The 13,663-nt window shown below is 41.8% G+C and overlaps 1 protein-coding gene across 2 annotated transcripts in view; it reads right to left on the bottom strand.

Moving 5' to 3' along the window:
• Positions 1-3,935: 3,935 nt before the first annotated feature.
• Positions 3,936-13,663, bottom strand: part of cxxc4 (CXXC finger 4) — a 29,014-nt gene continuing 19,286 nt past the window's right edge. For both annotated transcript variants that reach the window (XM_005940022.3, XM_042227719.1), the window contains exon 3: positions 3,936-5,334. In XM_005940022.3, coding sequence (XP_005940084.1) covers positions 5,290-5,334 — 45 coding nt within the window. In that variant the 3' untranslated portion in view covers positions 3,936-5,289. The remainder of the gene's footprint in view (positions 5,335-13,663) is intronic.

The following is a 13,663-nucleotide window of genomic DNA, read 5'->3' as shown; positions in this document are numbered from 1 at the left end:
TAAAGGAAGTCACATTTAAAATCATCTTCAATGACCCAGATGTCTTTGACAGGAGTTGGTGGACATAAAAGCGTAGTTAATCTGCGTCTGAAGAACAGACAACAAAATATTATAGACTGATGGCTGATGTTTCATTTAGTTTGCCTACTATGGGTTTTAAATCAAACCTCAGTGTTTAACTTAAAAAAAAAAGTTAGAGCGGAAAGGCTGATTGGGCACGTGCAGAGGAGGGACACTAGATATACTGAACAACAGGATGTCGAGGATGGAGCTGCCAGGCAGGGGAAAAAGAGGAAGACCTCAGAGAAGATTTGTGGATGTAGTGAAGAAGGACATGCAGAGGGTTGGTGTGACAGAGGAGGATTCAAGGGATAGGATGAGATGGAGACGAATGATTACTGCGGCGGCCCCTAAAGGGAGCAGCTGAAAGCAGAAGAAAGAAGCATCCTGCATGTACGCACAGCATGTTTTGCCAGATGTCGCTGCATACATAGAAAGCGAGAGAACAGTTTAACACTATCCCTGCCAATGACGAAATATTCCAGCAATCGCCTTTCTCACATCATGCAATAGCATTAAAAATGTAAAACTCTAAAAATTATCCTGGAGGTCTTGAGTGATTAATGATTCATGAGTCACCGGGAAGTTCAGAACAATACTCTGGCGGGGAAAGTGTTAAGAAACAAGAAAGTCTGCATTAGAAGGTTGGGGAGGTGGTGGTGAAGTCAGAAGTTTGTCTGGCAGGAGACAAACTTCTGACTTTTGTCCCATTTGGAAGTTTTTAGGAAGTTTTTTTGCTTCTTTTTTGTGTTTTGTTTTTTTGCTTGCACTGCTTAGGTAGTTTTAGACACTAATGCATTAGGTTAGGTTTAGTTGTCATTTTGGAAATTATATATTGGATTTATAAGGCACTTTTCCTAACAAGGTTACAAAGTGTTTCACAGAAGGGAATTTATGGAATATTGAAAAATCTAAGAAAAATAAGGCTACTAAATACTGAAAGTAAACTTTTAAAGCTTTACTAGCTTGTATTTCCAGCTTTTGAAAAATGGTTTCATGAAATAGCTGCTGCTTTAACAAGGTAAGAACACAACAGGTACCTGGAAATTACAGGTTGCTACTTACCTGGAAAGGTTTAATGCTTCTTGGTCAAGCAGAGGCTGTGCAGCATCTGGAGGATTGCACATAAGCAGTAAGCAGTGGCCTCGCTTGCAACATGCATGCATCCTGTGCATGAAGGCAAGTTGAAAAAGAGACCGCTGTTGCATGTAAGACCCCTTTTTTTGTTCCTTGCATCACCCGCTTCACATGTGTAACTCAGCCGGTATTCCTTCTAGACCTTGTGTGCATGTTCACATGCTCACATTGACTCCGGTGGTCAGAAACAATTAAACAGACCTTAGTTTTAAATTCACACAAGTGCAGATCTTGTACATTGTGTACTGCTAATAGATACAAACGCCAAAGCTTAAACTTTGATGGCCAAGTTGAAATAAATCAGAACCAAAGCTTTAAGGGACCGTCAATTAATGTAAACCAGACGTTTATTGTCTTCTTCTTACGGAAATGATCTTACACTTTTCACGGTGCTAAATCGTGTTAAGTCTGACTATGCAAAACTGGAAACTTGTATACCGTGAAATGCTTTTCAAGAGCGTGAACTTCTAGTTTTCTTTTAAGAAGAAATTGCATCTTCTGCTGTTTCAGATTGCGCTGCAAGGTCCAAGCACTGCCTAACTGGTCGTCTCCTGTAAAATATTAAACTTTACACTGTAAAAAGAAAATTCTATAAAAAATGGAAAATGGTAATTTATTAATCCTTTGTTCCCTCCATTTCAATGCATGTTTGAATAAATAGTAAATGGGTGGTTTTGGATGGTTAAGAAAATAAGGAAATTCATTTTAAAACATTCATCGTGCTGTATTGTTTTTACAGATTTTTATCGTTCTTTTTTTCTTTTTTACAGTATATCTTGATGCACAATATTAACTGAAAGTGTTATTTAAAGAGGATCTGGTTAACTGTTGTATTAATAATTCTCCAACAATGTGGATGCAAAACACACAGAAAAAGAAGAATGTGATGTTTCACAATGAATGATTTCATTGTTCCTGTATTAACAGGATGACAACCTTCACATCTGTCCATTAAAATAGTCACGTGGGAGCTATTTAGCTTGCACAGCTTTTAAATGCTCACTAACACACTTTACATGTAGTTTATCTTTTGTAAACAATGGATCCCAGTTCGGGGATGTGAGTGCTGTGCCTCTTATTGTGACTGTTTTAAAACAGATTGAATATAGCTGACATGAAACAACTTGCTCGTTAGCTACAGACATCTGATTAAGCTGTTGCTTGCTATACATGATCGAACTTTCTTTTCAGTTTAAAAGTGTTGTCAACCAGAACAGATGAGGAAGAAGTCCCCTCCGTGAGACGTCAGGCGTGTACTTCACTTCAGTCGGCTGACTTTCCATGGTTTACGGCTGTTAGTTTCTTCCAGTCTTAACACTCCTTAAGAATGTGGTGCTACACTGGGGACCGAAGGCTAATGTGCTATAAAAATGCTATCATGTTTTAATAAGCTGCTGGCATCACAGGCAAGGTTTGATAGAGACACTAATGGCCCTGTTTTTTGGAGAAATAAAATCTGAAGGAGTGGTGGATGCTTGATGTCAGAAGTTTCTCAGTCCTATTTGCACGTTTTGGGGTTTTGTATGTTTTCACTCACTGATTTTTTAAAGATGATTTTACTTTTGCATTTTGATGCATTTGGTGACAGTGAGAGTGGCAGCACAGCTACTTGTTATGGTTTAAGTTGGCTTGTGTTACATTGAGTACCTTTAACATGTTGAAAAATGACATTTGAGGCTATCCACTGTGTTTAAATGTGACACCAAAGAGTTTTTGTCTGGAGTCTATATATGACCTGTTAAGACTCAGCCCAGTCTCATCACTGCCATGAGACAGAGCACTGACACCCAAGGACACCTTCTGTCTCTTGGACGTCGGCGGCTCAGACAAAACGGCCCATGACTGAGAATAGGATAGCTTGTCACATATCGCCACCACCCTGCTATCTTGCTAACATCCTCCTGCTACCTTCTCAGTCTCAGTCTCTGTCTCTGCCTCTCCCTGCCAAAGCAGAAAGCTGAACATTAGCACTTGGGCCTGAAGACTTTAAATCCTAGTTCCCGAGCAGAGTAGGAGGTGGAGGGAAAGAAGGATTAGAGAGAAGTGTCTCTGATGTTATTTAATCTCACCGTCCAGGGAGTGAGCGAGCCGGCGCACTCCCAGTGCACATTATCAACCTCTGATGACCAGTGAGGGCGGGTGAGGGGGAGAACGGGCGCCTTAGATGCCACATTGCCACCAACACTGCTGCTGCAGAGCACTTCAAGCCATCTTCCAGGCCGTCCCTAAACAGTCAGCAGCTCAATTTGGGTGATGGCAAGTGTGCTCAGTCAGGGGAGAAGTCAGTCCCGGATGATTTCCTCCTTTTTCTGCTCGTTCTCCTCTGCACTGACACCCCTCTTCCCCCATCTCAGCTATCGTCCAAATGCGCCTATGTCCTCCCTTTGCCTCCCGCTGCCTGCCCCCCACCCACCTCCGCAGCATTCCTATTCCCGCGCCCTACCTACCCCAGAAACCAAAAGACCCGGCAATCATTCAGTCGCTCAAGTTATCTCAGGAGCCTGTCTCGCTTCGCCTCCCCCCCTCCAACCTCCCCATCCTCCCTTCTTCTACTTCCCTGCATCCCTCCACCCCTGTGCCCCCCCAGTGCATTCCAGCATGACAAACCACATGGGATTTCACTAGTCCTTTAAAGTCTGCTGCCTCTGGGAACCACTCTTCTTCATGCAACATTTTAGTATTCTAGGGAATACGTGACCGGGGAGGCAACCAATGCAGTTATATGTCTCCCATCTCCTCCAGGTTGTTATTTCTGTTGAGGCTTTAAAAACAGGCAAGAAAGGTAATACTTATCAGGTGATCAAAAGTGATTACTGATTTTTCCCTTTTTTATATATGTTTGTATATCGGGGCATTTATTTTTCTCTCTGTCCATGGTTTCTGCACAAAAACGGTTCTACCAGCATTTCTTTTACTGAAGTCTTTTTTTTTTATTTTAACACATAAAAGCATCACAACAACAATATACAAATTCTTAGTAATCTTTAAAACCAAAACACATTTACACATGCAACAATAGGGTTTAAGACAATGAGTAACTTATTGAATAATCGTGTTTTTGGAATGTCTCAACGTTATTTTGCTGGAGGGACTGCTGTTTACGCTGAAGGAGGAGTTTCATCGATCTCTTCTCTCCAGAACAACATCTGGCATGTCAAATATGTGTAGTGGTCTGTAATTAATTCAAAATTTGAATGTTTTCAACATGACCTACAACTCTTTACTGGCATTACTTTCTACCTTTTTGACAGTTACAACCTTTAGTGATCCAAACTGAAAGGAGAAAAAGAAAAAGACACAATGACCTATGTAGTTCTGTAAGGGAAAAAAAAGGATTTTCTTTGAGAATATGACCCCTCAGACAGCAGTCTGACTCAAACATCTGGCGCTGCCACAATCAAATGACGCCCAATTAGAGCTTAAAGAAGTGTAGCTCACCACACAGGACAATGTGGGCCGTTCTGCTCTATGTCCACTCAAACCAGGAAGCACATCAACAAACCCATCACGGGAGCGCTGCTGCTATCGTTCGTAAACATATCACACTGCCAGCAATGGTCTAAACATGAGCATGTGGATTGCGGATTACATTAAAAAAGAACAAAAAACTGAATAGGACTCAGTTTGATATAATAATTGAAGTAAAAAAAATATATAAAAGGTTGAAGAATAATCACAAGAATAGATTATTGCTCCGTGGTGAAGTGTGTTGGGTTTGTATATCCTCGATCCTTGTGGCCTCTTCCTGTTTGATGGATTCAGGGTGACTGTATGATTGTCTGTTTGAGTCCTTTACACAGGATTGGCTGTGAACCTACAGCCACGACACTGAAAACACATTCATAGACACCAAAAATATACATTATGATACTGTCAAAAGGTACAATAATTACACAGAAAAGGAAATTACAGAGTTAAAACAACACCATTATGTTATCTTTTATCTTTTTGTCTGTCCACGTTTTCTTCTTTCATCCTCTCCAAATGTTTCGGGCGTGATGGGTTCTGTGAACCCATGAAGTGCTCCTGGCAGAGAGTCAAGAGTCCCACCTGCCCTCCTAACTGGTGGATGGGGTGGCCACGGCTTTCTTTCTAAAAGAACCACCGAAAAGCTTCGCCGTTGTTGACCGGCGTCCTCTGTGGGAGACAAAATGTGAAGGACACATTTTATTTCACAGGTTTCATGGTGATGTCACTGGCAACCTCTTGAAAATAAAACAAAACAAAATTCACGTTCAAAAATCACAGATGGCAATAACCCGCAATGTAAGGAGCAGTTGGGTAGAATTGGCTAGAAACAGCATGGACATTAAGTAAAGTAAAAATCCCAGAAGGGCACTTAAAATGGCCAGAAAGCACAACCACCAAATCAAGTATTTCATCAAAGAGCCAGCCAAGGTGATTACATCCACGTCCCACCCACACCCAAATAATCATTACGCTGTATGAAATATTCAATACAAATTCCCAAGAAGCAACAATGAGGCATTTAATTACTGTGAGCTCTAGCCGCAGTGAGGGGGAACAGTGCATCATTTCAATTTGAGCCCGCGCCAGCAGCCGCCCCTCCTTCTTCTCCCCGAAACCTCTACGCCAGAGTGACAGCCTCTTCTTTCCGAAACTCATTTGGAAGTCAGAGACATAAAATACTGGAGTCTCCAACCAATCCCCATGACCAATTAGCACATTTTTTTTGATTTTTTTTCCCCCTGTTGACGGGGGAAATGGTGCATAATCACAACTAAAATCACTTTAGTCTGAGTGGAGAGCAATTTGACATTTTAATACCAAGTGTCATTGGCAGCTTCTTAAAGGCATGCTGATGAGTATGTTAGCACCAGACAGGCGCATGCTCTCAAGCTTATACCGGTTATTGACCACATGTAAAACCTACAGTGTACAACGGGCGCTGATAATAGTTTATATTTAAATTGTATTACCCAAAAGGATTCCAACCATTTGTAATTATTAATTGTCTGGCATCATGACACAAAACACTGTTTTTTTCCCTTTTTTCGATAAACAATGAATTTGCCTGATAATTGCTGCAGGAGGAGTAACATTTATGCAGTCAATGCAGTAGGCGGGATTAATGCTGTTGTTATTTGTCATGCAGTGCATTGCAAAATGGATATTTAAGCAGCCTAAATTAGCTTGTTTTCTCCACCAAAGAGGCTGCTCAGTGACAAGTGGAGTAACAAGCTGAAAAGCTTTTACTTCACTTAACTTATTAAACTAAAACCAAAGCCAGTGTGTTTACATTGACTTTTAATGTCATTAGACACTGCATGCATATGCTGGTCTGTAGTGATTTTTCATTCAAGAAAACTCCAGTTGCACTAGTATCAGACTGAAGAACAAGTGCAATACATTGGCAATTTGTTTCATATCAGAATAAACAAGAAATTACATCATTTAAATGTGTGTAGAGTGCACTGTGCAACATTATGTGTAACAATAGATTTCTTAATTATCAGATATTAGTCCCCATATATGCAGGGAGGTCACCTGAGCCCACACTTGTGGTTTCTTTTCATACCTAAATTCTGAAAATGTGATAGTACTTGCACCAGTTCTTCCAGAACTGAAGGGGCCTGCATAACGCACAAGAAAAACTACACCTGGAACAAAGAGTTAATCGCTCATTGGTGAAAATGGCAGAGTCAAGCATGAAAGTACTGTTTGAAGGGGAGTCTCCAAATTGCGGTAACGAATTCACAAAAAGCAACATGCAAATGATGCTATCGTGCTTTTCCAACCAAGCAAGAAAATACTTCCAGTTTAGCGAAGCATCTTAAAGACTGGCATCCAAATCTGTTCAAAGAATTCAAGTTGGTTTGGTTTGGTTTTGGTTCAAACTGATAATATCTGAAGTGTTATAGTTCCTATATTATCCTGAAATAAACATTTCCATATTGTTTGAGACCACTGTTGTGAAATCAGCGATACATTGTAGGCTAAAATGTTAGCAATAGCTAAAGTGATTTACATGCATAAGCTAACGTACAGAATCGATACCTTGTAGTAAAAGTAGCATGCTACTTGACAACCACCCTCATTTTTCCAGTGTTCTGTCAATAAAATGTAATCATAACATTTTAAAAATAAACTGTCTCCCACCACAATGTCAGTGATTTAAAACAACTTTATAATAAAGGATTTTATGTTTAAGTACAGGAGATAATCATTTTGTTTTGGTATGAATTTGGTATTGTGAATCATGTACTTCCATTGGTACTCACTGCTAATTTACTGTACTGTATTGTGACATCCTTTTTATATGTATGTGTACAATGTGTGTCCAGCACGAATTATAGCCTTTTCACTTTCAAGTAACCAAAACTATTACTTGACTGACATCAATGAGAAGGTCATAAGCCCAACTTTTTAACTAGTGCTTACGATGGCTACACTGACACTGCGATAAGGACTTTAATGTCTTCTGCTATGACAAGTTTAGAATTAAAAGACAAACTTTATTTAGAAACCCACATAAATAATCTTTATAATGAAAAAAGAATAAACATGCCATAAACAAATGAGTCTGCAAACCCATCATCTGATGAGGCTTTTCAGAGCCACCTATGTTATTAAATTAACGTTTATTTATATAGCGACAAATAACTCAAGGTGATTGCAAATGGCTCTGGTTTTTCTTGAGACATGTCTGGCACAAGGCATTTTAAACAATTTACAGAGTAAGGTACAGATATATTTCCTTTGGGCAAACACATTGCAGTATTGGTACCAAACTTAATAGTAAGAAACCTCTGACCGGCAAATAGAGAATAGCCATCTGCCCTGACTGGCTGGGGTGAGAACTAATGGATTAACACCAGTGCAACACATCTCTGGGCTCTCATTCACACTAGCTGTGGATCACAAATATTCACTCATCAGGTGTAATGCAGTAGATGTGGCTTTCCCTACATTTTAGGATATTCTTCCTGTGATCTCCTAAACAGAGTCAGCCGTACAGGTACTGGCTCATCACCCCACCTGATTTAGATGCATGCATTCCTCGTCTGTAGCAACCATTTACCATTTTTTCACACCACATTAAGCAATTACTATTATCCTTCTGAGTGAGTAATGGTGGAACCCAGAGCAGCAGGATACCATCATCACCAATTTAAACGTGGAGGAAATGAAATGCGATCATGTTTTTAAGGGTCAAGATGTGTTCACACATCTAGTTTTTTTTACCTAATTGCCACGAGCTGATTGTTGTATCGCTGCAGTCCATTAATTGCACTTTTTCATTTTTTGAAAGCAGTTTTGCTGTTTCTAAAAATGCATGTTTTTTATGTGATTTTTGTTTCAAAATGTATTTTTAGAGAACAATGAAAGGCTTAATCAAAGTTATGCTGAGCATAAAAGTCCCCTGGAAAATATAGTAGAAAATCAATTTAGTGTTTATTTACTTCATATTGGGATTCTGCGCAATGTGAACATAGGTTCAACATTTGAGAGTATAAATGATTGCTTTTCTAAACCATTCCCTTGAAAAAAAATCCAAAAAGACAAGACATAAACACTTCTCAGTTATTAGTACTTTTCCTAGTTTTCTTGATATGAACATTCATCACTTACAGCCAATGTTTTGCTTTAAATTTCCATTTGAGACAAAAGGATGGAAGCAAAGAACTTAATTTTTGTGGCTTGCAGTATAACATCTGAGTGGACAAAAAGAATATCACACTGCTATATGAATGCCAAATCACTTACCAAAACTTACACGAGTATTAACCCTCGCTTAATACTCAACACTTAGTACCATTTTTATATAAAAAAGATAAAAATGTAAAAAAAAAAAAAAAAAAAGTATATATTTTAAGATTCTCTTCGGTAATGCAAACATACATAAAAACAAAAGCGCCGTAGTGCCGTGCTTTAGTCCTTATGTTTCCATTGATAATCAGAGTTGGTAAAGTTCGTTGCTAGTGTTTCTGTCTAGTAGTTCGTAGACTTTTCTCAGCTTCAATCTGGACTTTAAGAAAAACAACACCTTTTAGACACAAATAATTGTTATGGCTTCATTAGCTTAATGACAACTTAGCAGACCGCTTATGTGGCTGTCGGCTAATTGCTAACAGCTGTCGTATCACCAGACTTTAACAACAAACGCAGATCTCTGTGACTCGACTGGACAATATCAACATTTCTTTCAGAGGACTGAACAAACTTTACAATGCTGTGGATGTTGTGAACACATCTGCGCATCCACAGGAGGACATTCATGTCCCGTTCTTTCTCTCTGCCTATACTGTGATGCTCTTGGAGCTGAAGAAAAGACGGGAGGTGAGAATGTTTATCTTGATCCATATTCTCACATTGATTAATCCCTGGTGGAAGTGCGGCTCACCAGAGACAATAATGACCCTAATCTGGGCACTCGGCATGTCTCTGTTTTGTTAAGTTCCCACGTTATCGATCCAGTTGGGCTCTCGAGTGCTGCTTGGATTCCCTCCCAGGCCTCCGTGCCTCGGCACACTGCTGTGACCAGGCACAAAGAAGGCTCAATTAGTACAGCTCTGTGTCGTCTGGTCCCCCACCTGCATGTGCCTTCAAAGTCGACTGGCAGGAAGAGCTGGGGGGGGGACGACGACGACACAAGAATACGGAGACAAGAGAAAGAGAGGGCGATAAAGACAGGGTGAGGAGAAGGTACGAGCTGATAGTGCTACACCAGGGACAAGGGAGCAACGCCAAGGTTTCACCTCAAATCAAGACGCTGTGGCAGCAGCTCAGCTCGCATCAACGCTGCTGCCTCTGCAGCAGAGCATACATAACAACCTGGCTGCAACGACAGACTGAAGGGAAAGACAATTTCCCGCTCCGGCAATGAATGCACACAACAGAGTATTGAACTGGCTGAAGGAGGAGGAAGACATTTCTCCAGACCTCAAATTAACCCCACCACACCAGCACAGTAGGCAGGGTATTCTGACTGTCTGCTGGTGGCTTTGGGTGATAACAACACAGTAAAACTGACATGTAGTGGAATAATTCTCTGCTGATTCTGGTGAGGCAGTGTAAGGTCTCAGGGCAGCATGTGATCTTAACTGGACCTGGCAGGCGCAGTAAACGCTGAAGCCACATCGTCAGCTGATTAAAACAAGGTGGTGGAAATCAAACCAGTTGGACCAAACCAAGCCGAACTCCGACCTCTGCAGAGCCACATGCGTGCAAAGGTGACAAAAACCTCCATCCGGAATCTTAAAAATCCAGGATCCCTATCTTTTCCACACAAATACTGGAAACGCAAAAATACTCCCCCCACCCCCAAGCCCACCCCTGCGCTGCTCCTCCTCTCCCCTGCAGCCTTGGCGTCACACTGAGCTGGGGGCAGAGATAAACCACTCAAGACGATGAGGATGATAATGGCAGACGCCACAGCGCCTCAAAATTCAATCAGCGCCCAGACGTCAATGCGGATGAGTGTAAAAGTGAAATATGCTCGCCGGCGTGTGTTAAAAGACGCCACACAGGGCTCGCAGAAACAACAACAGGAGATGAAGAGGGCGATGAGGGGGGGGAGGAAGCAAGAGGAGGGGAGAGAGATAGTGAGAGAAAGAAAGAAAGAAAGAAAGAGGAGAAGAGGAGAGAGAAAAATTAAAATAATGTGTCTTTACTGCTCTGCTTCCGAGCACTATTCCACTGGCATTCTGAGCAGCCCTACTTTAACCACAGACTGTGAATAAATTACCCTTTTGAACTCGGGGTGATTGCAAATGTGCCCCGGTTTCTCTTGAGACATGTCTGGCACTAACCCTCAGCTCTCTGCTCCCAGCCAGCCTTGTCACAGAGGCCCCCCCTGCCCCGCCACCACCGCCACCACCACGACCGCTTCACTCCTCTCACTCCCACCAACACACATTCAAGGCTCACACACACACAGGCGCGCGCAACATCATAAAAGTTTTAATTCACCGCAATTACGGGTGGATTTTTTTTTTCTCCAACTATAAACTCGCCTTCCCGCCCTCACTTTTTCTTTCTAGGAAATCTCAAGAATCTGCTTGTACTCTACAGATGACAGAGCAGAGAACAAGAAAGATTTTAAAAAAGGCAGGGAGAGAAAAATCAGAGAAGAGGTAGAATGAATAGAAAGGGGGAAGTGAGATGGAGATATGTGGGAGACAGAAAGACAGAGTGGAAGAGGGAATTTCAGGTAGAGGCATCGGGCAGGTTGTGGGAGTGTGCTGATGTGTTTCCAAATGCTCATTATAACACACGGCCCATATGTTACCCTGACAATACCCATTATTTATTAAGATACGGGCCGGGAACCAGGCCGTACTTCATGACCACAATCCTTTGCATGGAGCTCTAACAGGCCGCAAACAAAACATACACAAATATACAAACTTTTCTTAATTCTGCTTTATTTTTCCTTCACACTGACTTTTCAGATCCATTCAGATGTATAATTGCAAACACTCGTCTTTCTCATGCCTACAAACACCTCGCACCTAATACATCTAACACCTCCAAACTACAGTCAGAAAAAACAAACCTTTCAAAATAAAACAACAGTCTGCTTTGATTATTTTAACCCCGGTAGTGAGGTGTGCTAAAAGCAAAAGAAATGTCCTTTCATCAGAGTTGAGGAAGGACGACTTTGAGATCCATCCAAAACACTCAGAACCATCTCCAGGCTGGGTGGTGGTGGTGATGTTGGTGGGGTTTCAGGAATCCAGTCAGCCTTAACTGATGTGTTATATATTGCCTGTCACTTTATTCTGGAGAAATATTGGGGCGTTGCCAAGCTCAGACCTGGAAGGTATAGCAATCCATCACCTGCAACGTTACCGCTGTTAGGAAGGTGGGGGCTGAAATCTCATCTTAGGGCTTGTAGCCAATATTCTAGCCACCCAGTGCTGCTTATAAAAACTACCTCTCCAAGGCCGCTATTACGGACAGACCACTCATCTAGGTATCCACACACCGCTGCGCCCGGTGCCGCATCGCCACGCCGCAACATGAGCAGACACAGAGCTTAGACCTCAAATATTGCAAATACTTTCTTATATTCAGCATCGGCGGCAATAAGTAGAGAAGTTGGGACTATAATAAAATAACATGAATAATGTGAATACATCACGCATAAATCTGGGTTTTGCAGATGTTGTTCAATAAGTTACATCAAAACATAATATTTTAATGCAGGCTAGGAAATGCCCTTATTTTTGTTCAGGATGTTAAGCTGTCATTCCAGCTGTCATTGTTTTATGAATTTTGCGTATATGTTTGGTTATATGACTATCATAGGACCATACAGGTGCAAACTAACCCTTGAGTGGGGACCTTTATATTGATGCACCAACAGAAGAAAAGGTTAACTGTGAATTCTGTGGTATGCTGTCCCCACCTGCAGACGTTTATCAAAAAATGTTTCTGGTCACAGACATTTCAGCGCTATAGTTTATGTGATTATACAAGGAGGGCTCAAAATTAGAGATAGAAGCAAATGAAGTAGAATGGTATAACCTTTTTCCCTCTCTAAACAGCATATGTTTTCAGTTGACCCTACTCAAATATGCTCATGGCACACAGACAAGAACCAGAGTACACCAGAATGGTGATAGCACTCCAACACAGAAATGCGGCTACAATCTTTTAAGTCAAGGTCCAGCCTTGCACTAGGCATCCATTCGAGCAAATCAGGCTAAGTGTATTGCGGATGTTTGTGAGTAATGAGGAATTTGGGAGTTTTTCGCTGACTAGGCGTGTATGGACTGGGGGCAAAGGGGGGCGGTGGAGGGGGATGTATGATGGTGTGCTTAAGAGCTGTGCCTGCAAGAGGCGGGGTGGTCACAGGGGGGAGATTAGGCTGAGGGGCAGCGAAGGAAAACCAAATCCATCTCCATCTCAGAAACATCCTAAAGCAGATTACTTACTTCAGTGGGAGAGGAAGAGAGGGATGAAAGAGAAGGAGCGGAGCAGAGGAGCATGAGATGGATGAGGAAGCAGGGAAAGAGAGAGAGCAATTAGCATAGATGCAATTCTGGCACAGTCCTCTGACTTGATATTTGACCTTCTGCGCGAGTCTTGCCAAATATGGCCCGAGAAGCACAGACGGACCATATGGCAAAGTGCTGCTGGAGGCTGAGTGCAGTGTGACTCCAAACCTCCGTATGCTAATGGGCGAATGTAATTACAGTGCAGTATTCCTGTAGGATGTATATTTTACGAGCCCTCCATAGGAGTGGATTTTCTGAGAGACGGGCCAGGCCTCAGTGGCTTCAGGAAATAGACAACAGAAAAACGCCTTTCTTTTATCAAACTGCGAAGGAGCCATTGAGTGGACAGCGAAATGGAACAGGCCCACCGCTCCCGAGGCGGCACAGCGATGTGTCTCTTTACGAGGAAGTCAGTGTATGTTGATGAAAATGAAAAACGCCCACAGTCAAACAGGTAAATCGAAGGAGAGTTTGCGGAACTTGAGACTGCGGCTCTCCTC

The sequence above is a fragment of the Haplochromis burtoni genome, unplaced genomic scaffold, assembly GCF_018398535.1.
Source record: "Haplochromis burtoni strain Fernald_Lab_line unplaced genomic scaffold, NCSU_Asbu1 Contig_277, whole genome shotgun sequence".
Taxonomy (NCBI): Eukaryota; Metazoa; Chordata; class Actinopteri; order Cichliformes; family Cichlidae; genus Haplochromis; species Haplochromis burtoni.
The sequence above is the reverse complement of the archived record's forward strand: the minus strand, read 5'-3'. Positions and strand labels throughout refer to the sequence as shown.